The sequence below is a fragment of the Lipotes vexillifer genome, unplaced genomic scaffold (assembly GCF_000442215.2).
Source record: "Lipotes vexillifer unplaced genomic scaffold, Lipotes_vexillifer_v1.1 scaffold72, whole genome shotgun sequence".
NCBI classification, from domain to species: domain Eukaryota; kingdom Metazoa; phylum Chordata; class Mammalia; order Artiodactyla; family Lipotidae; genus Lipotes; species Lipotes vexillifer.
The window spans coordinates 1,133,398-1,159,910 of record NW_006769482.1 but is presented as its reverse complement, the minus strand read 5'-3'; the positions used below and the strand labels follow the sequence as shown (position 1 = coordinate 1,159,910).

At 39.7% G+C, this 26,513-nt stretch overlaps 1 protein-coding gene across 1 annotated transcript in view; it reads left to right on the top strand.

Annotated features, from left to right (window-relative positions):
* SHC3 (SHC adaptor protein 3) overlaps positions 1–26,050 on the top strand; it is a 146,485-nt gene extending 120,435 nt beyond the window's left edge. The window contains exon 12 of the mRNA XM_007445619.1: positions 25,620–26,050. Within this exon, the coding sequence (XP_007445681.1) occupies positions 25,620–25,748 (129 nt within the window). The 3' untranslated portion in view covers positions 25,749–26,050. The remainder of the gene's footprint in view (positions 1–25,619) is intronic.
* Positions 26,051–26,513: the final 463 nt, after the last annotated feature.

Sequence of the window (26,513 nt, the reverse complement as noted above, 5' to 3'; positions counted from 1 at the left end):
TAAAATGTGATGAAGCAGTAAGTAAACCTCCTATTAATTAGTCTCTTGCTTTCCCGCCCAGAGAAGTAATACCTCATGACAGTGGTTTTGGCACTTCCTGGCAGTACTGTTGTGTCTGAATAATTCTATGGGGTTGACTGAATATACCATCTTTCAGTCAATAAATAAATTTGACTTCACCCTGGCACAGTCCAAGAATTACTAAATTTAATAAATGTAGTTACCTTAGCCTAACCATTGAGTAAATTCCAGGATTGTTGTTTAAAATTTTTTTATCCAGTGAAAACAAAGCAGCAGGTAGAGTTATCTCAATAGTGGTTAAGAACATTGCATTTTAAAAAAAATTTATTGAAGTGTAGTTGATTCACAATGTTGTGTTAATTTCTGCTGTACAGCAAAGTGACTTAGTTATGCATATATATATATATTCTTTTTCATATTCTTTTCCATTATGATTTATCACAGAATACTGAATATAGTTCCTTGTGCTATACAGTAGGACCTTGTTGTTTATCCATTCTATATATAATAGTTTGCATCTGCTAAACCCAAACTTCTAATCCTTTCCTCCCCAACCTCCTCTTCCCCTTGGCAACCACAAATCTGTTCTCTATGAAGGACATTGCACTTTTTGATTGACAGGTAGGGATGAAGACAGTCTTCAGTTGGACTTGGGCACAATTTAACTGTGTGTGTTTGGGGAAAGAGGCGGTGTTACCTGAAATGATTTGTTGCCTCAGGTGTCTAGACTAAGTTGCCTGCACACCTCAGTTCCCTAGACCTCTGCACCTTCTCTTCTCTTCCATTCTCCAGCTGGGCAACCACTCCCCATGAATGTAACATATATCCAATTCACCTTCTTTCGTTGTGTGGATTTTATTTTACATATATGCACACCAGGGAAAATACATATTTTGTGTTTGTGTGGTTCAGAAATTTGCAAACAAACATGATGTTATTCCACAAATCATTTCTTTCTTTTTCCCTTCGGTACATGTTTTTAAGATCTGTCAGTAGTGCCTTCCGTATACTGAATTGTTACTTGGGTGGGCCATCTGGGGCTCACTGGATACACCATCTGCACATCACTTCCTGAGCTCTCTTCTGAAAGATTAAAAAACTGAAGGTGCTGCAAACCTCGTGCCTGTTTCCCCTGCACCTGGGATGGTCTCTCTGGAGCATATCCCAGGAGTGTTTGAACACAGGATGTACATACATTTAATGTCATCAGGGGTTGCATCTGCTTCCAGAATGGCTGGGCTACTGACATGCGCAGCAGCAGAGTGTGAGGGTCCCACACCCACCCCTTCTCTATCTAGTTTTGCTAATCTGGTGCGGGTGGGGAGTGAAGTGATGTCTCATTGTTTGCTGTGCAATTCTTTGATTGCACTTTAACAGGTTTCTCCATAAATTTTATGTTCCTATCTTTCCCCCATGTTTCTCTTTTAATCTTCTTATTGGGTTTTCTTGAGTTTATTTCAGCAATAGAGTCTCCATATGTACTCTCCCACATCTTCACCTATCAGATAGTTTTGTCTGTGATATTCTTCATCAGATAAAAGTCTTTTTTTTTGGGAATCCATCAATTTTCCCCTTTATGCTTTATAGTTTTGAGTTTTAAAAGGTTTCTCACCTACAAATCACAGATGTACGGTACTCTATATTTTCTCCTACTAGCTTTGTTGTTTATCTTTCACATTTACCTTTCAATTCCAAGTGAAGTTACTTTGGAAGATGATATAAGATAGGACCCAACATTAAAAATCGCCATGTAGTGAGCCAATTCTCCCGTCACTATTTACCAAATAATTCATCTTTTTTCTGTGGTAGTGATGCTCCCTCTATTACACGCTAAGTCTCTGTGTCATGGGTCTGTTTCTGGACTCTCAGTTTTGTTCTACTGATTTGACTGTCTGTTCCTTGTGCAAGTTCCATACTGCTTTAGTCGTTATGGCTTTAAACTGTCTTAATATCTGGTGGTGTGCGTCCTTTCTCTTAAGTCTCCTTTTTATAAGTTGTCTTAGCTGTTCTCAGACCTTTATTCTTTGTTCTGATTTTAGATTCAGTTTATCAAGTCACCAAAAATACATGCTGGGGTTTCGATAGGACTTGCACTGAATTTACAGATTAATTTGGGGAGAGCTGACGTTTTTCAATATTAAATCATCACCTCCATGAACATGGCATGTCTCCACTTATTTAGTTTTAAGATGTCTTTTGTTAGACTATTAAAATTCTCTCCAGAAAGTTCTTCTGTTTCCATTGTTAGGTTACTTCCTAGGGATAGTTTTAGTTCTTGTTGTAAGTGGTATGTTATTTTTGATCACTTTTCCTCAGTAGTTGCTGCTGCAGGGAGAGGAAAGTAGTGTGATCTTGAGCCTGGAAATTTTGCTGATTGTGGTCGTTTTACTGGACCAGTGGTCGTTGCCATTGCAAACACTGAGTTTTTTCGCCTGCTTTCCAATCCCAGACCTTAGAGAGCACCTTTGAGCATTGGCCAGGAGAGGGCACCCTTTTTCAGCTTCCAACCTGAAGGAAAGTTTGAGGTATTGTTCCCTTAGGATGATGTAAGCTTTTGGTAGATGTCCTTATCAACCTTAAAGACTTCATTCATTCATTCACTCAACAAATGTGTACTGGATGACTCCTAATCCAGGCATTGTTTTTGGCACCTGGGATATGTCCATGAGCCAGTTAAAAGGGCAATCTCTGCTCTCATTTCCTATTTATACATATTAATTGATCAACTACTTTTATCATGTATAGGTATTGAACTTTATCAAATGCTTCTTCAGCAGATTTTGAGATAATACCATGATTTTTTTCCTAAAGTCCATTCATGTGGGAAATTACACAGGTAGATTTTTCTGATGTTGCATCCTGGCATAAACCCTGCTTGGTCTTGACACAGTAATCATGGGTTTGGAGTCCTAATATTTCCTTTAGGATTTTTCAGGCACAGTTCATGAAAGAAATCTGTCTTCATTGTCTTTGCTTCCTTCGCTTGTGTGTGCTCGTCTGGTTTGGGTGTCAAGATTATGTGGTTATACACACCTCTTACAATGATCTAGGCTTACTCAGGTCAGAGGAGACTTCCCCCACCATTTTACCTCAAATAGAATCCCCTAGATACCCCCTATTTCTTTACCCTGATTTATTTTTACCCTTAAGCACTTATCACAAACAAGCACTCATTTATTTGCTAACTTGTTTATTATTTCTTTTCCCCCACTAGACTATAATCTCCATGAGGGTAGCAGTCTTGTTAATTGCAGTATTTCCCACCATCTAGAATAGTGCCTGGCACATAGCTGGGGTTCAATAAGCATTAGATAACTGAATACATAAATCAACCTCAGGCTTTTTCAGGTTAGGAGGTTGAGGACCGAACAAGGTGACCTGGGGTCACAAGTGAGATTTTCTACACAGACTCAGTCCAGAGTTCTTTCCATTTGCATTGGCTGCCTATTAAATTAGTTGTAGTTATCTAAAGGAAAATAGGAGGGAAATAGAAATCCTATGAGAATATGAATATTTCAGTTGAAAATTTTAGGTATTTTTTAAAGTTAAAATTTAGCTAAATTATACCCTCTTATAGATGAAAGACGATTAGTTTTTTTGTTCACTCAGTCCTTATAGACAAAAAGATGATTTACAAAAGATACGTACTACTACTAATATATTATACATTCATGAACCAGTGTCAAGATAATGTAGAAGACAAGGAGGACATGAAGTTAGACCAGGTGTCTGAGCAAACCCAAACACCCCAAGCTGTGCTGTCTCTACAGCTTTAATTTTGGAGGAGAAATTTGCAGTATGGTTGGGAAAATCTGTAAATCACACCTACTAATAACCGTTCCTTTGGGAGGCTTTTTGTTGGATCTGATTATCTAGCTTAATTGATCCTATGGAGGACAGCTTTAGCTGAAAAAGAAAATGGAAACGAAAGACTTAATTAAAAACGTCATGTCACTTCCTTGCTGTGAGGACACCAAAATAGACGATGAACACATTCTCTTCAATATTTATTCATTTGATTTTCATGGTAATTGGTTGGTCCCTGACTATAAAGGCGGAAACTTGGCAGAACAGATTACTCAGATAAATAAGGATGCAAAACAGTTCTACGTCTAAATTTACTCCAGAGTATACCAACCTATGTGCCTTCCCACTGTGCACTGATTGTTCAAGACGAGGGCGCCTGGGGGTGCTGGAAGTGTGGGTGACAAGGATCACTGTGCCAGGGCTTCTGAGCTCCTACAGAGGTGCTGAGGCTACCGACCCTAGATAACAGCAGCTGAAAAGAAGCCGGCGAGTGGGTCTGTACGAACAGCCTCAGATATGAAGTCTGGTGCACTTTTTTTTCTTTTCAACATCTTTCAGAATCAGTTAGCCCTCTGTGTCTAAAATTATTCCCTGAGTCATTTATCATTGATTGATCACTTTGGCTTTGAAGGGCCAGCAAAGTGATGTGGGTACTGTGCTTGCATTTGAACAAGCTACGGCCGCACGTTGCTGGGTATTCCATGGGTTTCGTTAACGTGGTCTCAGGTTACGGCATGTTTGAGAGCATGTACAGGGGCTTTTGCATTCCTGAACTCACCAAACTATGACAACCATCCAACATCCACATTTATCAGCTTTTTATTTTCTTCTCAGGGTAATTAAGAAAACAAAAAGCCCCCGATCCCTCCACTTAATAAAGCCCTGTTGTTATTTTGAAATTCCCTTTGTACCAGTCAGTCTAGCCTGTGCTGCTGTAACAAATAAGGTACTCCCTTCTCCAACAATGAGAAACCTGACTCCCATTATTCTTAATGTTTCTACCTATTTGATGAACTTCCTTGTATGTGGAAACCTTCCTCATCAAGCCTGGATTTTGACTCCTCTGCCCAACTGTTCCCCACATGGGTTGCCTCCTCACCCTGTTCATGTTTTGACACCCAGACTGCTTGATCCTCCTACATACACGCCCTCCCCCTCCTTGGCTGTGACTTCCATGGTGGGCTGCCCAACCTTTTCCTTGGCATGGATGCTTCTGACACCCTGTGCCAGTCCATCCATCCATCCAGCCCTTGGGCACTCCCACTCTGCCCACACTCTGGGATGCCATTTGGGGCCATTGTGGCTACATGACCCCCACATCACAGACACCTGTCTTCTTGGCATTTGGACTTTTTGTTCACTTAGGAAGGAAAAGGAGAGGAAAGGAAGGGGAAGAGGAGCTTTGCAAAGTTTTTCATAACAGATCCTGGGCCTCCTATCATTCCTACTATAACTACCTTAGCACGCATCCCTACCAATAGGGACATTAAAACAACAACAACATGTCATTGTTATAGCCAACAAAAACCAAAACTAATTACTAAACATACTCAAAATTTCCTGATTATCTCAAAGATATTCTTTTTATAGTAAGTTTGTTGGAATCAGAATCCACAGATGGTCCACATCATGCATTTCATTATGTCTCTTAAGATTCGCACTCTGTAGAAGCTTTCTTTCTGTTTCCCTCTACACCTTGATTTGTTTGGTGAACTGGACATTTGTCTGTAGAATTTCCCACGTAGTGATTTGTGTCCTTGCTTTCTTGTGGCATTATTTAACTTGTTTCTTGTCTCTTGTATTATCTATGAACTGGTAAACATAAAGATCTTTAAAAACAGCTCTGTTGGGAAAGAATTTACATAATACACACTTGAAGTGTACAATTCTGTGGTTTTTAGTATATTCGCAGATACTAGCATCCATCATCACCGTCAATTTTGGAATATTTTCATGCTGTACCATTTAGCTATCACCTCCCTATCCTCCCATCCCACAGCCCTAGGAACCACGCAGCTGTTTTGTGTCTCTATAGATTATCCAATTCTGAACATATGTTTGAATAGAATTATATAATATGTGGACTTTTTTTTTTTTTTTTTTTTTGCCATATGTGGGCCTCTCACTGTCGTAGCCTTTCCCGTTGCCGGACGCGCAAGCTCAGCGGCCATGGCTCACGGGCCCAGCCGCTCCGCGGCATGTGGGATCCTCCCGGACCGGGGCACGAACCCATATCCCCTGCATCGGCAGGCGGACTCTCAACCACTGCGCCACCAGGGAGGCCCAATATGTGGACTTTTGACTAACTTCTTTCACTTAACATAATGTTTTAAAGGCTTACCCATGCTGTAATATGTGTCAGCACTCCATTCCTTTTTATGGATGAATAATATTCCATTTTTGGACATACCACATTTTATGATTAGTCTGTTGATGGGCACTTGGCTATTGTGAATAATGCAGCTATAAATGGTACGTACAAGTTTTTGCATGGACATATGTTTCATTTCTCTTGGATATATATCTAAGAGTGGGATTGCTAGGTCACATGGTAACTCTATAATTTGTCTCTTGATGAAATGCCAGACAGTTTTTCAAAGCAGCTATACCATTTTACATTCCAACCAGCAGTGTATAAGGGTTCCAATTCCTCTATATCATCACCAACACTTGTTATTATCTGACTTTTTGATTCTAGACATACTAGTGGATGTAAAGTGGTATACCATTGTGGTTTTGATTTGCATTTTCCTTGATGACTAATGAGGTTGAGCATCTTTTCATGTGCTTATTGGCCATGTGTGTATCTTCTTTGGAGAAATGTCTATTCATATCCTTTGCCTACTTTTTCTTCCTTTTCTTTTTTTTTCTCTTCACTTTTTATTGTGGTAAAATATATGTAATATAAAATTTACCATCTTAACCACTTTTTGAGTGTACAGTTCAATGATATTAAGTATGTTTATATAGTTATGCAACCACCACCGCCATCCATCTCCAGAACCCTTCTCATCTTTCAAACCTGAAATTTTATACCTATTGAACAATAACTTCCCATTCCCACCCCCCAGTCCCTGGCATCCACCATTTTACTTTCTGTATCTGTGATTTTGACTACTCTAAGTATACCTCATATAAGTGGAATCATACAGTGTTTGTCTTTTTGTAATTGGTTTATTTCACTTAGCACAATGCCCTCAGGTTTCATCCACATTGTAGAATGTGTCAGAATTTCCTTCCTTTTTAAGGCTAAACAATATTCCATTATATGTATGTATCACATTTTGCTTATCCATTCATCAGTGGTTGGATATTTGGGTTGCTTCCATGTTTTAGCTATTGTGAAAAATGATGCTATGAACATGGGTATGCAAATATCTCTTCCAGACCCCGCTTTTGACTTTTATAGTATATATCCAAAGGTGGATTTGCTGGATCATATGATAATTCATTTGTAATATTTTCTTGAGAAACCATCATATATTTTCCACAGTGGCTGCACCATTTTACATTCCCACCAACAATATACAAGGGTACCAATTCCTACACATCCTCTCCAACACTTATTTTCTATTTTTTTTTTTTTTTTTTTTTTTTTTTTGCTGTATGCAGGCCTCTCACTGTTGTGGCCTCTCCCATTGCAGAGCACAGGCTCCGGAAGTGCAGGCTCAGCGGCCATGGCTCACAAGCCTAGCCACTCTGCGGCATGTGGGATCTTCCTGGGCTGGGGCATGAACCCGTGTCCCCTGCACCGGCAGATGGACTCTCAACCACTGTGCCACCAGGGAAGCCCTCTATTTTCTTGATAGTAGCCATCCTAATGGATGTGAGATGGTATTTCATTGTAGTTTTGATTTGCATTTCTCTAATGATCAGTTTTGTTGAGCATCGTTTTATGTGCTTATTGGTCATTTATATATCTTCTTTAGATAAATGGCAGCTCAAGTTCTTTGCACATTTTTTTAATTGAGTTGTTTGGGGTTTTTTATTGTTGAGTTGTAGGAGTTTTCTATATATTCTGGATATTAATTCCTTATTAAATACATGATCTACACATATTTTCTTCCATTCGCTGTGTTGCCTTTTTATATTGTTGATAGTGTCTTTTGATACACAAACTTTTAAAATTTTCATGAAGTTTAATTTGTCTATTTTTTCTTTGATTGCCTGTGCCTTTGGTGTCATATCTAAGAGATCATTGCACGTTCAATGTCTTGAAACTTTTATCCTGTGTTTTCTTCTAAAAGTTTTAGGTCTTACATTTAGGTCTTTGATCCAGTTTCAGTTAGTTTTTGTATATTGTGTTAGCTAAGGGTGCAACTTTATTCTTTGCATGTGGATATCCAGTTTTCCCAGCACCATTTGTTGAAAAGACTGTCCTTTCTCTAGTGAATGGTCTTAGCACCCTAGTAAAAAAACTTGACCATATGTGTGAGGATTTGTTTCTGGACTCTCTATTCTGTTCCATTTGTCTAGATGCCTGTCTTTATACCAGTACCATACTGTTTTGGTTACTGTAGCTTTGTAGTGAGTTTTGAAATCAGGAACTGGGAGTCCTCTAACTTTTTTTTTTTTTCAAGATTGTTTTGGCTATTCATGTCCCTTGACATTCTATATGAATTTTAGATTGGAGTTTTCCATTTCTGCAAAAAAGTCATTGGGTCTTTGATAGGGATTACATTGAACTTGCAGCTTGCTTTGTGTAGTATTGACATCTTAACAATATTAAGTCACCCAATTCATGAACATGGAATGTCTTTCCACTTTTTAAAATATCTTCTTCAGTTTCTTTCAGCAGTGTTTTGCAGTCTTCATTGTACAAGTCTTTTCCCTTCTTGGCTAAGTTAATTCCCAAGTATTTTATTCTTTTTGGTGTAATTATAAATGGAATTGCATTCTTATTTTCATTTTTAGATTGTTCATTGTTAGTATATAGAAATGCAACTGATTTATGTGTGTCAACTTTACATCCTGCTACTTTGCTGAATTCATTTATTGATACTAACAATTATTTTTCTGTGTGTGGAATCTTTAGAGTTTCTCCATGTAAGATCATATCGTCTGCAAACAGATAATTTTACTTCTTTCTTTCCAATTGTCTGCCTTTTATTTTTCTTCTTGCCTAATTACTCTGGCTAGAACTGCTATGTTGAATAGAACTGCTATGTTGAATAGGAGGTGAGAACAGGCATCCTTGCCTTGTTCCTGATCTTAGAGGAAAAGCTTTCAGTTTTTTACCATTGAATATGATGTTTGCTATGGGTTTTTCATGTATGGTTTGCACTATGTTGAAGAATTTTCTGTCTATGGAAGGGTGTTAAATTTTGTCAAAGGTTTTCTGCATTATTTGAGATTATCTTTTTTTCCTCCTTCATTCTGTTAATGTGATATGCTTTCATAAGTTGAGTCATTCTTACATTCCAGGAATAAATCTCACTTGGTCATAGTGTGTCATCTTTTTAATATGCTGCTGAATTTGGTCTGCTAATATTTTGGTAAGGATTTTTACATCGGTGTTTCTGAGGGATGTTGGTCTGTAGTTTTCTGTTCCTGTAGTGGCCTTGTCTAGCTTTGGTATCAGAGTAATGCTGATAGAATGTATAGAACGAGTTAAGAAGTATCTCCTTGTCTTTATTTTTTGGGAGAAATCTGAGAAGAATTGGTATGTGTTCCTCTTTAAATGTTTGGTAGAATTCACCAGTGAAGTCATCAAGTCTAGGGCTTTTCTTTGTTAGGAGAGTTTTGGTTACTGATTCAATCTTCTTACTAGTTATAAGTCTATTCATATTTTCTATTTCTTTGTGATTTAGTCTTGGTAGGTTTGTGTTTCTAGGAATTTGTCTATTTTGTCTAGGTTATCCAATTTGCATACTGCTGTTCATAGTACTATTTTATAATCCTTTTTATTCTGTAGAATCATTAATAATGTTGCCAATTCATTTCTGATTTTAGTAATTTTGAAACTTCTTTCTTTTTTTCTTAGTCTAGCTAAATGTTTGTCAATTTTGTTGAACTTTTTGAAGAAACAGCTTTTGGTTTCATTGATTTTCTCTATTGTTTTTCTATTCTCAATCTCATTTATATTTATTCTTTATTATTTTCTTTCTTCTACTTGCTTCGAGTTTACTTTGTTCTTTTTTTTTCTTAAGTTGCAAAGATAGGTTGTTGATTTGAGATCTTTCTTGTTTTTTAATGTAAATGCTTAAAACTATAAATTTTTTTTTTCTCGTATTGATATCCAGCTTCAACCTCTTGGGGTCAGAGAAGATACTTTGTATGATATCTATCTTTTAAAATCTATTGAAATTTTATCTGTGACCTAACATATGGTCTATCTAGGAAATTGTTCCATATGCAATTGAGAAAAATGTATATTCTGATGTTAGAGTGTTGTGCATAGTCTGTTTGATATTGTTGGTGTATTGTGTTGTTCAAGTCCTCTATTTCCTTACTTATCATTATTGAGGGTGGAGTATTGAAGTCTTCAACTACTGTTGGAAAACTGTCCATTTCTCCCTTCAATTCTGTCAATTTTTGCTTCATATAATTTGGCGGTCTATTATTAGATGTTTAAATGTATAACTGTTGTATCTTCTTGGTGTATTGAAACTTTTATTAGTATATGATGTCCTTCTTTGTCTCTTGCAAACTTTATTTAAAGTCTATTTTATCTGATATTGGTATAGCTATTCTCAGTCTCTTTTGCTTACTATTTGCATAGAATATATATTTCTATCCTTTCACTTTCAATGTGTCTGTGTCTTTGGATCTAAAATGAGTCTCTTGTAGATAGTTTTCAGTTGGATCTTAAAAGAAATTTTTAAATCTATTATTCACATCTCTATGTTTTGATTGGAGAATTCAGTCCATTTACATTTAAAGTAATTACTGATAAGGGACTTCTGTAATTTTGCTGTCTGTGTTCTATATACCCTATAGCTTTTTTCCCCCCTCTTATTTCCTGCATTACTGTCTTCTTTTGTGTTTAGTTGATTTTTTTGTAGTGAAATGTCTTAATTCCCTTCTCATTTTCTTTAGTGTTTATTCTATCTCTATTTTCTTTGTAGTTTCTATGGGGATTGTATTTAACATCTTAAAGTTATAACATTCTAATTTGAATATGTAGCATCTTAACTTCAATAGCATACAAAATCTCTGCTCCTTTACAGGTCTGTCCCCACTGCTTTCAGTTGTTGATGTTCCAAAATTACATCTTTATACACTCTGTCTCCAAAAGCATAAACTAACATTTTTAATAATCTCTTTAATTATGTAGAAAACAAAATGTGAAGTTACAAACCAAAGTTACAATAATACTAGCTTTTATAATTGTCCATGATTTTACCTCTACTGTGAACTTTATTTATTTATACAGCTTTGAGTTACTATCTAGTGTCTTTCATTTCAACCTGTAGGACTATTTTTAGCATTTCTTGCTGGGAAAGCCTAGTGGAAATGAACTCCCTCAACTTTTTTTTTTTTTTTATTAACATCTTTATTGGGGTATAATTGCTTTACAATGGTGTGTTAGTTTCTGCTTTATAACAAAGTGAATCAGTTATACATATACATATGTTCCCATATCTCTTCCCTCTTGCATCTCCCTCCCTCCCACCCTCCCTATCCCACCCCTCCAGGCGGTCACAAAGCACTGAGCCGATATCCCTGTGCCATGCGGCTGCTTCCCACTAGCTATCTACCTCAACGTTTGTTCGTATGTTTATCAGTGAATGTCTTATCTCTCCTTCACTTTTGAAGGACAGTTTTGTTGGAAATAAGATTCTTAATTGATGGGTTCTTTTTCTTTTAGCTTTTAAATATAACAACCAACTGCCTTCCTGGTCTCCAAAGTTTCTTTCTTTTTTTAAAAAATAAATTTATTAATTTATTTTTGGCTGCTTTGGGTTTTTGTTGCTGCGTGCGGGCTTTCTCTAGTTGCAGCGAGCAGGGGCTACTCTTCGTTGCATCATGCAGGCTTCTCACTGCGGTCGTTTCTCTTTGTTGTAGAGCATGGTCCCGGTGCACAGGCTCAGTAGTTGCAGCATGTGGGCTCAGTAGTTGTGGCTCGCAGGCTCTAGAGCACAGGCTCAGTAGTTGTGGTGCACAGGCTTTGTTGCTCTGTGGCATGTGAGATCTTCCTGGACCAGGGCTTGAACCCATGTCCCCTGCATTGGCAGGCGGATTCTTAACCACTGAACCACCAGGGAAGTCCTCCAAAGTTTCTGATGAGAAATCTGCTGACAACCTTCTTGAAGATCTCTTGTATGTGGCAAGTCACTTCTTTCTTGCTGCTTTCAAGATTCTCTCTTTGCCCTTAGCTTTGACAGTTTGATTTTAATGTGTCTTGGTGTGGGTCTCTTTATATTCATCCTTATTAGAGTTCATTGAGCTTTTTGGATGTTTATACTCATGTATTTAATCAGATTTGGAAAATTTCTGTCATTATTTCTTCAAGTACTATGTCTTTCTCTTTTTACTCTCTTCTCCCTCTAGCATTCTAGCAATGCATATGTTGATCTATTTTATGGTAACCCACAGGTCCTTTAGGCTCTGTTCACTTTTCTTCAGTCTTTTTTCCTTCTGTTCCTGGGACTCAAAAATTTCAATTGTCCTATCTTCAAGCTCCCACTGAGTCCTCTGACTTTGTTCTTTTCAAGATCGTTTTAACTATTCAGGGAACCTCACAATTTTATATACATTTTAGAAACAGCTTGTCAATTTTTACAAAGAAGTCAGATGGGGTTCTTATAGGAATTGTGTTGAATGTACAGATCAACTGGGGGATAGAGAGTATTGCCATCTTAACAATGCTGTCTTCTGTCCATGAACATGGGATGTTTTCCCACTTATCTAGATCTTCTTTAATTTCTTTTGACAATGTTTTTTTAGTTTTCAGAGTGTAAGTTTTCCACTTACTTTGTTAAATTTATTCCTCTCTATATATTTGTTTCTTGGATGCACTCATGAATGCAATTGTTTTCTCAATTTCATTCTCATTGTGTTCTTTGCAAGTGTATAACTACAATTAATTGTTTATATTAATCTTGTATCCTGCAAACTAGCTGAACTCATTTATTAGTTCTAATAGTAGTTTTTAATGATTCCTTAGTGTTTTCTACATATAAGATCATATTATCTGTGAATAGAGATAGTTTACTCCTTTCAAATCTGGATGGATTTTATTTCTTTTTACTGACTATTTGCCCTGGCTAGAACATCCAATAGAATAATAGAAGTGGCAAGAGTGGTCATCTTTATCTTTTTACTTAAGGGGAAAGCATCCAATCTTTCACCATTAAGTATGATGTTGTGAGTTTTTTGTGGATGTCCTTTATCAGGTTAAGTAAATTTCCTTCTACTTTTTTGAGTATCTTTTAACATGAAAAAGTATTGGATTTTGTCAAATGTTCTTTATGTGCCTATTGAAATAATTATGTGATTTTTGTTTTTTATTCTATTGATATGTTCAACTCCATCAATCGGTTTTCAGATGTTAAACCAACCTTGCATTCCTGGAATAAATTCTGCTTGGTATGGTGTATAATTATTTTTATACATTTCTGGATTTGGTTTGCAAGTATTTTTTGTTGAGGATTTTTTGCATCCATATTCATAAAAGATATTAGTCTGTAGTTCTCTTTTCTTGTAGTTTCTTTGTCTGGTTTTGGTATCAGGGTACTACTGGCCTCATTGATTGAATTCGGAAGCATTCCCTCATCTTCTATTTTTTGGAAGAAATTCCAAAGAATTTATATTAATTCTTCTTTAAACATTTGATAGAATGTTAAAATTTGATAGAATTCAGCAGTGAAGCTATCTGGTCCTGGGCTTTTCTTTTGGGGTACTTCTGTTTACTGCTTAATATCTTCACTTGTTATAGGTGTATTCAGATTTTGTATTTCTTCTTGAGTCAGTTTTGATAGTTTGTGTCTTTCTAAAAATTTGTCCATTTCACCTAATATCAAATTGGTTGGCATAAAATTTTCCATGGTATTCTTTTATAATCTCTTTTATTTCTATAATGTGGGGAAAATGTTCCCCTTTTCATTTCTAAGTACAGTAGTTTGAGTCTTTTTTGTTTTTTAATTTGGTCAATCTAGCTAAAGGTTTGTCAAGTTTGTTGACATTTTCAAAGAACCAGCTTTTGGTTTCATTGATTTTTTCTATTGTTTCTCCATTCTCCATTTTGTTTATCTCTGCTTTAATCTTTATGATTTTCTTTCTTCTGCTTGCCTTAAGTTTAGTATGCTCTTCTTTTTTTCAGGGTCTTTAGGTGAGGGTTTATGTTATTGATTTGAGATTTTTTCTGTCTTAATATAACATTCTGTCTTAATATAAACATTTACAGCTATAAATTTCTTAAGTATAGCTGTAGCTCATAAGTTTGTGTCTTCATTTTCATTTATTTTAAGTATTTTCTTCTTTCCCTCCTGATATCTCTCTGACTCATTGATTATGTAGGAGTTTTTTTTTTGAATTTCTATGTATTTGTGAGTTTCTGAATTTTTTTCCTGCTGTTGAGTCCCAGTTTCATTCCATTTTGGTCAGAGAATGTATCCCCTTAGTGTGGCATTATTGTTATACATATTAAATCTATTATATTAATGTTACAGACTTAACAATGTATTGTTATATTACCTTACCCTCTGAAATTATTTCCCTAGCCTAATGGAACTTTGCTCTGTCCACCTCCTTTGTACTGTTATTGGCAAATATGTTATACATATATTACATTTCTATGTTAGGCCCAACATTACATTATATTCATATTATTTTATACAATTACTTTTGAATAAGTTAATCTTGAAGTTTCTAATTGCCTTCTTCTTGAGAGAAGAGACCTAAGTTTTCCTCACCATGTCATTACTATTATCCAGCTCATTCCATCTAATTTTGGAACATGCATGAAGACAGTCTGATTTTCTGTTGTAATGTGGACTAATAGATTTCTAAAGCAAACCCATTATTCCAAGGACATAGTCTCATTGGAGTCCTGGGTGAGTTTCAGCCTGTTGTGTATACTATATCTTCCTCTTTTATTGTTTTCACTCACTTTAATTGGAGTTCTTCCTCAAAACAGGTGCATGGGCATGAACTTTCTCATTCCTACATGTCTGAAAATCTATTTTGAAGTCACTTTGATTCACCTTATGATTGGCTGTAGCATGGCTGCTCTGATTCTTAATCTTTTGTGGATTACTTTTTCTTTACCTACTAGACATTTTTAGTTTTTTCTTTACCTTCTACAATGACATGGTCATGAATCTGTGTGTACCTTTTCTTATTCATTTTTCCCGAGATGTGATGAACCCTTTCTATCTGAAAATTTTTGTTTTTTCTTAGGTCAGAGCAATTTCCTTATATTATTTCTTTGATAATTTCTTACCTTCTTTATTCTTTCCCCTTAGAACACCTGGTTGAGGGGATGGATCTCTTGGATTGATCTTCTGTCTCTTCTTTCTTGCAAGTTTCCAGTTCTTTGAAAATTTGTTCTATGTTCTGAAAGCTTTCCTTGATGATCTTCTAAACTTAATATATGTATAATTTTACAAATTGTATATTTAATTTCTAAAGGAAAATTTGTTATCTTCTGATTGTTTTACTTTTTTGTGCATCTTGTTCTTTTTAATGGTTAAAAAGAAGAAGAACATTTTTACTTTTTGATGTTATTAATATGAGTTGTTTTAAATATTTTGTCTATTTTCCAACTTAACTTCTGGGGTCAGGTGTTTGTTTGCTTATCATGATTTTTCTTGTCATGGTACTGACATTCTTAAGGTGCCCAGTACATTTCCTTGCCATATATAAGAATAAGAGACTGGATTGATTTTCCTGGGATGGATCTCCTCTGCTGTAATACATTTAGGTATCTTTCCCTCTAGTCTTTCCTGGTATTAGCATTGAAGACTGACTGAGATTATGTGTGTGTGGTGGGTGAGGCATGGGGTAGGGATATTTTGGAGGGGATTAGGTGAAGGGGAGCTGTTGTATGACAGATTAGAGGACTGTAGGGTAAGAAGGAGAGGAGGAGGCTCGGACTTTTACGCTGGGTACCTCCCAGGAGCGTTTTACTTGGAATCACCTTTACCCTCCTATAGCCTTAATTTTCCCCAGATGTCTTATTTAATTTCTTTGGATAAACATTCTCTGGCTTCTTCCCTGAAGGCAAAATACTAGTTTGGCTATAAGGAGGCAAAGGGAAAGGAGCGGGTGGTGGAGCTGCTGGCTCAGTTACTCTGGAGCATTCTCCAGGCAGCCTAACTGCTCTCCCTCCCACCATTGCTCCTCTCTCTCCTCAGCTGCAGGATCCGCCCTCCCCCCTACATTCTAGGCTACCCATCTCCTCACTCTTTTATTTCAACAGGCTTCCTCTTTTCTGCTAGCCCACAGTGTGCTGATGTTACAGTATCCACTGGCAATCCACCTCCTTCTCTTGTTTTAGAAGTTTATTCCTCTACTGTCATTTCATTGGATTTGGCGAAGATGGGATAAGACAATGCCTATACTCAGCCTTACATTTTAAATTAGAATTTCTTTACTCATGCCTTTCCTGTAAAGAGAGAATCACTTAATGATGTAAAACATCAGCTATTCACCCATCTCTATTTTCTATCGACAATTACAAAATTAAAGAAGTAAAAACACATAGGTACATTTTAGTATCTTCCCCACACAATATTTGGTAAGGGACCTTCCCTCCTTTTTTCTGTAGAAAAACAGTGCCCTAGGGGAGCTTGGAGCTAATGTGTCCACAACATTTCTATGCTTCTCTGGCATGGCTCTGAAGAAACCCTGATTGGTGAACATTTCCTATGAATTTCCCTTTTGGATACCGTGGTCAGGCTTCTACCTTTTATCTCTTCTATTATCAGAAACAGACTTTGCTGACTTTTGGGCAAACTTGGGGATGACTAAGCCTCCTTAGTACCTTGGAACTGGAAAAGGAAGGGACATTACACCTAGAGGGAACCAGGGCCAGGCAGCCCAAAATAGTACCCCTCACCCTGGATGTGGCTGGTCAGGGAAACCATGGGGTGGGAGGGGGAGATTGGAAGATGTCCAGGATCCCAGCCGTTCAGGGATTCATGATCAGGCTTACAATTTGGATGGAAAATGAGTGTTCATGTGGAGCAAGGCATCAACTGGAAAATGTAAGCAATTGGCGTGCAAGATTCCAAGTACGACCCTTAGCATTGCAGCCCCGGGGGCTGATGTGGAGCCAGCACTGTGACCATTGGGTTTAGGAGGGACCTGGATTGCACCTTAATTTCAAGTCTGGAAGAGGCCAGGCAATGTGGCCAGGGTGGGTCTACATCCTATCTGTGTTAGGTTGCATTCAGGCATGAACTTTTGGGGGTAGGAGGATATCCCAGTGGATCCAGCCAAAGCTGAGACAGTAGACAGAGGGCTGCAGGTCTGTATGTGCAACTGTTCCTGTGGAATCAGAGTTTTCATCAGGAGACATCTTCAACTGACAGCTTTGCCTGTTCTAGTGCCACCCTTTGGACGGGGCTGAATGTAATCATTTTGTCATCGATTGAGTGTACTCCTTAAGGCACGATTTTTTTTTTTTGGCCACACCACGTGGTTTGTGAGATCTCAGTTCCCAAACCAGTGATTGAACCCGGGCCGTGGCAGTGAAAGCCTGGAATCCTAACCACTAGGCCCCCAGGGAACTCCCTTAATGTACCACTTTTAAATGCACAATTTCTAAATGCCTACAGAGCAACTCCACATAAGTGTTCTAGGCAACTTGAGCCCACCGCATCTAAAAGGGAAGGTATCATCCCAATGTTCCCAGCTCCTCACCCCAGGTGCCCCCTGGATGCCTTCCCATGGCTTGCCCAGTCAGCAAGCCTCTGCCGCCAGCACCTCCCTCTCACACTCCACATACTCTGACTGACCAATCCCCTAAATATCTCTGAAAGGGTCCCTCTCTCCCTGGATTGTCAGTACATTTCCCCCTACTCTTCACTGCCAGCAGGAGGCCCCGCTAATGTCATTCTCTGCTCTAAATCTCTCCAGGATGGCCATTGCCTTCAGGGTAAGTTTAAATTGCTCAGTACGGTTTGAAAAACAGGAACAGCAAACATTTACTGAGCATGTCCTAGGGGCCCTGCACTGTGCGAAATTCTTCATGCACATTAATCAGTTACTTCTGATGAGAATCCTATGAAGTAGGACTATTATGATAACCACTTTACATGGGAATGAAGGCTCAGAGAGGTCAGTAACTTGCCCTAAAGGGCACTATTAGGAGGTGGCAGGTCGGGATGTGAACCCAGGTGCTTGAAACTGGCTTCTTGTCACTACACCAGACAGTTATCTTGGGGGTTGCGGGGGAGGTCCGATAGTAGTTCACAAAGCACACAGGATGCTGCTTGGCACCCAGCTGGGTGACGAAGGAAAGCGCTGGGGTCTGGCTGGTTTACATCTCAGTGGAGCATCTTGAGAATGTCCCATCATTTCTGTTTTGATACTGGGTGGGTGGAAGGGCTGAATGAACAGGGCAGGTACTGTCACGTTACTGTCAACAATGCAATTAGACCAACAGAGCTTCGAGCGGTACTCTTCTCGCCCAGTGGTTCTCAGAGTGGGGTCCCCTGTCCAATGGAACCTGCTAGAAATGCAAATTCTCAGGCTCCACCTGCTGAGTCAGAATCTCTTGGGGTGGGGGTGTCAGGCAGTCTGTGCTTCCAGAAGATCATAGGGGCTTTTGATGCTATGCAAACTGAGAACCACAGTCTAGTGAACGCATCCTTCCTGGCCTGCATGTTTTGGGGCCTCTGCCTGGGGCTTTGTGTCACAGGGTTGCTTCATGGCTAAGAAGAAAATGTTTGGGGAGGGCAACACCAGATAATATTGAAGGAAGCTTCCAGCTCTCAGTTCAATTTCTTCGCCATTGTGTTCTGCCAGCCACTAGAGGGAGCAAAAGGCACACAACTTCTATCCTGGGAAAGGGATGGCTGAGCCTCACCTGTAAGGACGCAGGTGAGCATCCAACCTCCGCTTCTCAGCAGTCCAGGCAGGCTTGCAGGAGAGTCTGCTGTCTATGCTACTCTGTGCTTCTTCTCTTGCTAGTTTGCTCTGTGTTCACAGACTTTTCACAAAGTTATCAGGTTAGCTTTGTGGGATGGCTCTGTCCTCCCTGGGTCTGCATTCTGGGCCCAGGGTTCTCCCCCACCAAAGTACATTTGGCATGGTCTCTGGTGGTGAGCGCTGCAGGGTCAGACAGCTTGGGGATGCATTGAGTGCCCCGGCCTTCCTCCTTTAAGCTGGAATTAGGACTTTTTTGGTGCTTTCTTGAGCAGTGCCTTATCAGCTGGCACCCTGGAAGCCTCACAGAGGTGAGCACTTAGAACTAGCAGGGCCCCGGAGGATCTTCCTGGGATGAAAGTTCTGCATTTAGAGAGACTACAATTCTATCCATCTACAGAGATCCTAAAAAATTATTTTTAAGGTAGAATTTGCTGTGCTAGTTGATACAAACAACAAGGAATTATTATACTTTCTGAACAGTTAGAACAAAAGTTCATAAACCCAATACTGCTGGAAAGTTAGAGTTCCAAAGGGCTGATCAAGCAGCCCCACATCTGCGAGGGCATGGGGGCTCACGTGTGAGGTGATCAGGTGTGGTCATACCAGGCTGCAACTTAGCTCTCCTTTCCTCTGCCCTCCTGGATGCCTGCCCCCTGCATCACCCCATCCTCATGGCACTCACGTCCACCACTGCCCTCTTTCATTGCTCATCAAGGTGAAGAGCCCAGACTACAGAGCAAAACCCGGGCATAGGGTGTCCCTTGTGACAGATGTCCACACCTGGCTTAGTCAACCTTGATGGAGAAAACGTCCAGAATCAATGAAGGGGAGCGGTGAGAAGAGCTCAGAGACTTCACTCAGTCTCTCCTGTGCCCTCAGATCCCAAACCTGGTATTCTACTTCAAAAATTAACATCCTGAGGTTGACCCACCACTTCCCACCTCCACTGCTGCTCCCACCCTTGCAGATACTGCTAGGACAGTGAGGTGGAATTGCTGGATCACATGGGAAATCTATTTTTAATTTTTTGAGGAATCTCCATGCTGCTTTTCCACAGTGGCTGCATCAATTTACATTCCCACCAACAGTGTAGGAGGGTTCCCTTTTCTTCACATCCTGGTCAACACTTGTTATTTTTTGTCTTTTTGACAATAGCCCTTCTGACAGGTGTGAGGTGATATTTCACTGTGGCTTTAATTTGCATTTCTGTGGTGATTAGTGATGTTGAGCACCTTTCCATGCCTGTTGGCCATCTGTCTGTCTTCTTTGGAAAAATGTCCATTCAGGTCCTTTGACCATTTTTAATCAGATTATTTTTCTTTTTTATGTTGAGTTGTGTGAGTTTTTTGTATATTTTGGATATTAACCCTGTATTGGGTTTATTATTTGCAAATATCTTTTCCCATTCTCTAGGTGGCCTTTTTTTGTTGTTGATAGTTCCCTTCACTGTACACAAGCTTTTTAGTTCGATGTAATCTCATTTGTTCATTTTTGCTTACATTTCCCTTGCCTGAGGAGACATGTCCAAAAAACTATTGCTAAAACCAATGTCAGAGAGTGTCTGCCTAGGTCTTCTCCTAGAATTTTTATGGTTTCAGGTCTTACATTTAAGTCTTTAATCCATTTTATTTCTGTATATGGTGTGAGAAAGTATTCTAGTTTGATTCTTTTGTATGTCCAGTTTTCCCAACACCGTTTATTGAAGAGGCTGTTTTTCCCCATTATATATTCTTGATTTGGCCCATTTATAAGTCTGGTTGTTTGTTTTCTTATTTAAGAGTCTTTGTATGGTAGAATATTGTATTGGATAATAGTCCAAACTTATTATTTTATTTTTATTATTATTATATATTATTATTATATATTATTTTATTTATTAGATATATCTCTTGCAAATATTTTCTTCCCATCTGTGGCATGTCTTCTCATTCTCTTGACAGTGCCATTTGAAGGGCATACCCTCTTGCCCACACAACATTTCTTCCAAAAATATGTATGAGCAAATGTACGTGTAATATATAGCATCATCATGAAAGTTAGTGAAATTTGGTTTGTTAATGTCCGGGATCTAAAGTTCAAGGCTATTATAAAAGTTCCATAAATGTATGTTACTTTCCTTTTTAATTTTTCCAGCATGTAATTGATTGCTTATTACGTGTGGAGTTGTGGGACATGAAACTTTTGATAAGGAATTTAGTCTGAGTGCATTATTTCAGACAGTTTAAATGTGCAAAAAAAATTTTCTACTAATCATATGTATAGTAGTTACTTTTGCAAAGAGCAGTATGGTAGCTTTTATTAATAATATCTATCCATGAAATAATATCTACATATCTTACTAGTAGACAGATCATCACCGCGCGCCCAGCCGCTCCGTGGCATGTGGGATCTTCCCGGACCGGGGCACGAACCCGTGTCCCCTGCATCGGCAGGTGGACTCTCAACCAATGCGCCACCAGGGAAGCCCAGAAGTTTTTAATTTTAATGAAATCCAGCTTCTCATTTCCTTCTTTCATGGGTCATGTCTTTGATATCATAAATAAAAAGTCATCACCAAACCCACAGTCATCTAGATTTTCTCCTATGTTATCTTGTAAGAGTTTTATAGTTTTGCATTTTAAATCTAGGTTTATCATCCATTTTGAGTCAATTTTTGTGAAGAGTGTACGGTTTGTGTCTAGGTTCATGCATGTGGTTGTCTAGCACGATTTGCTGTTCTAGCACCATTTGTTGAAAAGACAATATTTACTCCATTGTATTGCCTTTGCAATACAATATAGACGATCAGTCGTCTATATTTGTGTGGGTCTATTTCTGGGCTCTCTGTTCTGTTCCATTGATCTATTTGTCTGTTCTTTCACTAATATCACACTATCTTGATTACTGAAGCTTTATAGTAAAACTTGAAGTTGAGTATTATCAGTCCTCCAACTTTATTCTTCTCCTTTGGTATTGTGTTGGCTACACTTGGTCTTTTGCTTTTCCACATAAACTTTAGAATATGTTTGTCAATATACACAACATCTTGCTGGGATTTTGATTGGGACTGCATTGAATCTATAGATCAAGTTGGGAAGAACTGACATCTTGACAATATTGAGTCTTTCTATCCATGAATACCGAATATATCTTCATTTATTTAGTTTTTAAAACTTTCTCTCATTATAATTTTGTAGTTTCCCTCATATAATTGTGTATATATTTTGTTAGATTTATAACTAAGTATTTCATTTTGGGGGTGCTAATATACTGGGTTGGCCAAAAGGTTTGGGGTTTTCCATAAGATGTTTTGGGAAAAACCCAAACAAACATTTTGGCCAACCCAATAAATAGTATTATGTTTTTAATTTCAAATTCAACTTGTTCATTGCTTGTACATAGGAAAGCAGCTGACTTTTGTATAGTAACCTCTTATCCTGCAATCTTGCTACAATCATTTATTAGTTCCAGGAATGTTTGGTTATTTGTTTTTTGGTTGTTGTTGTTGAGTTTTTTGGATTTTATTCAAAGACAATCATATCATCTGTGAGCAAAGACAGTTTTATTTCTTCCTTTCCAATCAGCATACATTTTATTTCCTTTTCTTGACTTGTTGCATTAGCTGGGACTCCCACTATGATGTTGAAAAGGAGTAATGAGATGGGACATCCTTGCCTTGTTCCTTACAAGTAAATTCCTTACTTACTGGGAAAGCTTCAAGTTATTTGTAATATTCCTTTATTATCCTTTTAATGTCCGTGAGATCTGTAGTGATGACCCCTCTTTCACTTCTGATATTAGTAATTTGTGTCTTCTTTCATTTTTTCTTACTTAGCCTGGTTAGAGGCTTATTGATTTTATTTATCTTTTCAAAGAACTAGCTTTGGGGATCATTGATTTTCTGTATTGATTTCCTATTTCAATGTCATTGATTTCCGCCCTAATTTTTATTATTTCTTTCCCTTTACTTAACTTGAACTTAACTTGCTTTTCCTTCTCTAGTTTCCTAAAGTGGAAGCTTAGATTATTGATTTCAGATTTTTCTTCTTTTTCATTATATGCGTATTGAACTAAAACAAAGGCTCTCATCCTCACTTTTATATGCTTTTTTGCTATGCAAAGCCTAACGTAGTTTTCTGGGGTTAACATTCATGTGTCATCACTGTAGCAGAATCCCTTTATGTATCTGGAGAAGTTTGTCCTAGGTTTGTCTGGGCTGCTGGGCTTTTAAAATCAGCCATTGGCATTTCCAGCACATGGCAGGTGAGTCCACACAGATGGCTCTGTGGGCTGCAAGTTCTCTGGGCAGGAGCCAGATCAGAGTTTCAGCAAGTATTTATAGGAGTGAAGTAAACGGCCTATTTCTTTATATGGCTTACTCTTCTGTGTGCTTACATGTGTGCATGTTTATACTGGCCAGCCTATGTACTACAAAAACACTGACCGGTGGTCCTCAGCTTGGCAGCATGTTGGAATCATGGAGGGAGCATACAACACGCTAGTGCCCAGGCCCCATCCCAAGCTCCTGGTGGAGTTGGCCTGGGCATGGGGTTACTGAGAGCAACTCAGGTGATGCCAACGTGAGCCCAGGTTTAGACCACTGTCCCAGACACTTCCCCAACATAAATCCTTCTTCATCTGTCTCTATTGCCCCAGAACATAAATGAGTGTTAATCATTAAGAAGTGGAAATAAGGAGTCAATGATGTAAAGGCAACACCCCGATAATACTAGGCTCAAGCTGAGCTCCTGGGTGCCTTCAGCATCCAAGAAAGGGGCCTGTTGTGTTACCCAGGGGGTCTTTCTGGGTGGGGAATTCTAAGGAGCCCCAGAAGGATTAAACAACCTTGATGCAAAGATGCCAGAAAGTCTTGCAAAAAGATTTTTTTTCTGAATGTGCCCATCAGATTACACCCTTACTGAGGCTTAATGCCCAAGAGTCAGGGGACCCCATGGCCTGGGAAGTTTCTTCCCCTTCAGTGCTTACAGAGGTGGGTGGGGAGGAGCCTCACATCAGAGTTGGAACCCAGGAGAGGAGAGCATCCTAATTTTAAAAAGTTTAAAGCCCAAGACAGATGGCCTGGGCAGGGGCTTCTGATATACATACCTGAAGCATAGATTTAGAGAGAGAATGAGGTATGGGACTGAAGGCCCAGAGATGGACATCCCATTGGTGGGTTGATGGAGGGGGAGAAACAAGGGTGGCCACATTAGGGAAGGAGAGTGAGATTAAGAACTTGGAGAAGGATGGATGGACCTAGAGATTGTCATATTGAGTGAAGTAATTCAGACAGAGAAAGGCAAATATATGATATCACTTATATGTGGAATCTAAAAAATGTTACAAATAACTTATTTACGAAACAGAAATAGAGTCACAGATGCAGAAAAGAAATTTATGGTTACCAGGGGGGAAAGGGGGGGGAGGGATAAATTGGGAGATTGGGATTTGCATATGCACACTATTATATATAAAATAGATAACCAATAAGAACCTACTGTATAGCACAGGGAACTCTACTCAGTGCTCTGTAATGACCTATATGGAAAAAGAATCTAAAGAAGAGTGGATATGTATAACTGACTCATATTGCTGTACGGCAGAAACAAACACAACATTTTAAGTCAACTATACTCCAATAAAATTAAGAAAAAAAGAACTTGGGGAAAGAATATTGGGACAAGTAAGTGAGGAGAATAGATGTGCCTTCAGCTCCTTGAGCGGGGTTGGTTGTTCCCTGGTTGTTCCAAGGGAGGGATGGATCCCAGCAATGAGGCTGGAGAGAGGGGTTGGGGTACCTAGGCATCCCAGACCCATTGTGAGGGTCATCAATGGGACTGGAGCACTAGTGGGTACAGCCAGGGGCCTGCTCCCTGCCCCGTCTCTGTTCCCTCTCAAAGAAGCAGGCCCCCGGGGCTGCATCCAGAACACGCTGGGAGACTGCTCCTGGCCAGAACTCATACTGCCTCCTTCAAGTGTGGTCTATACTGTGAGTGTACTGGCTCAGGGTGGGGGGACTGGTGGCCCCCAGGGACCAGAGCACAGGGCCATTGTGCAGAGGGAAGAGGCAAAGCACCATCTAGCACCCTAACCCCATCTCAGGCCTTCATCTATTCAGGAGAACTTCATGGACAGGCACCCTACTAAGCTTTAGAACTGAGTGATTGGAAATGTGCAGCACTGCCCCTCCATCCCAGCAAGGGTCACCCTCCAGTGGGAACTTGGAGCCCCTCCTCACAACTGTGGGCTCCTTCCTGGCAGGTGCGCAGGATGCTGACAGCCGGCCTGGGGAGGGGTGGTGAGGAAGGATGGGGGCCTGAAGGTGCTGACCTGGAGGCTGAGCTAGGTTCCCAGGTGGAAGAGGCGATCTGGGCCAGTACCGCCGGGCAAAGGCCTGCAGGTAGCAGGGGCAGGGGCAGGGGAGCCTGCAGACACCGCTGGGTGGTGCAGGACAGAGGTTTCTGGGATGAATCCCATGAGGGCAGGAGGGGAGCCAGAGAGAGGAGACTGTTGGGAGGCAGAGGATCTTACCATGGCCCCTGGTTGCTAAATGTGGGGGAGGCCATGGCTCAGTCCCAGAGGAGTGGACAGATGAACTGACTGAATTTACTGGCCAGTGACAGGGACCAGGGACTTAGCAGACACCACCTCTGAAAGCACAGGGAAACCCTGGGTCACTAAGGAGGCTGCATCTCCAGTTCTGACTCCCAGTGGGGGGCGTTCTCCTTCCTTTGCCTGTGGGTGGTGCTAACCTTTCCTCTGCACCCTCACAGATCCGCACAAAGGACAGGATCTTTGACAGTATCAACGACCTCATCAACCACCACCTGGAGAACAGCCTGCCCATCGTCTCTGCTGGGAGCGAGCTCTGCCTTCAGCAGCCTGTGGAGAGGAACCCGTGACCTGCCAGCTGCCCGGTCCCGACACTGCACCTGCAGTCAGGAGGGCTCACTTCTTCCTGGTAGATGGGTACTGGGCCATGGGAACTCAAGCATCTGCCCGCTAGCTCAGAGCTTTGTTCAAAAGCCCCAGGAGGAAGGCCTCCCTAAAGTGCAAGTTTCATAAACTTGTTCCGAATTCTCATGTGCATATTAAAGGTGTACATACCTATACATCCTGTACAAATTATCCCTCTATATTTATATTTTTTAAGACTAAGAAAGATGTAAGACTGATGTTCCGTGCTGTATGTTTTTAATGAAAACAAAGTTTGACTGTAGTTGTCCGGGCAAAATGTTAATTCAGCTGACCCATTCCACTGGGAAAGTCCACTGGGAAGGTGTTACCTACTAAGCACAATACAGGGAATAGAAGCAGCAGGAGGGTCTATAATAAACACTTGGGATTGTAATAGAATAAGGCAAGATGCTGTCTATGCTCTGCACATAAAGCCCTGTGAAGTGCTGGTCCTCATGGCTGTCCCTCCTCCTTGGCGACGCCTCCCAGGCTGCCTGCATCACACCTGTGTGCACGGGGTTTCCAGCACCAGAGATTAGGGCTGCTGCACTGAACAGTAGGCGTTACTCCAGCTGTTTCAGGTAGTGCTGAGCACAGGAATGCTGTCTCCCATGACCCCGGTTGTCCAGGGGTTCTTGGGGATCCACTTTACTGCCAAACAGGGCACAAAATAAGCCTCCCTGATCAAGATCTTGACAGGTAAATGCTTC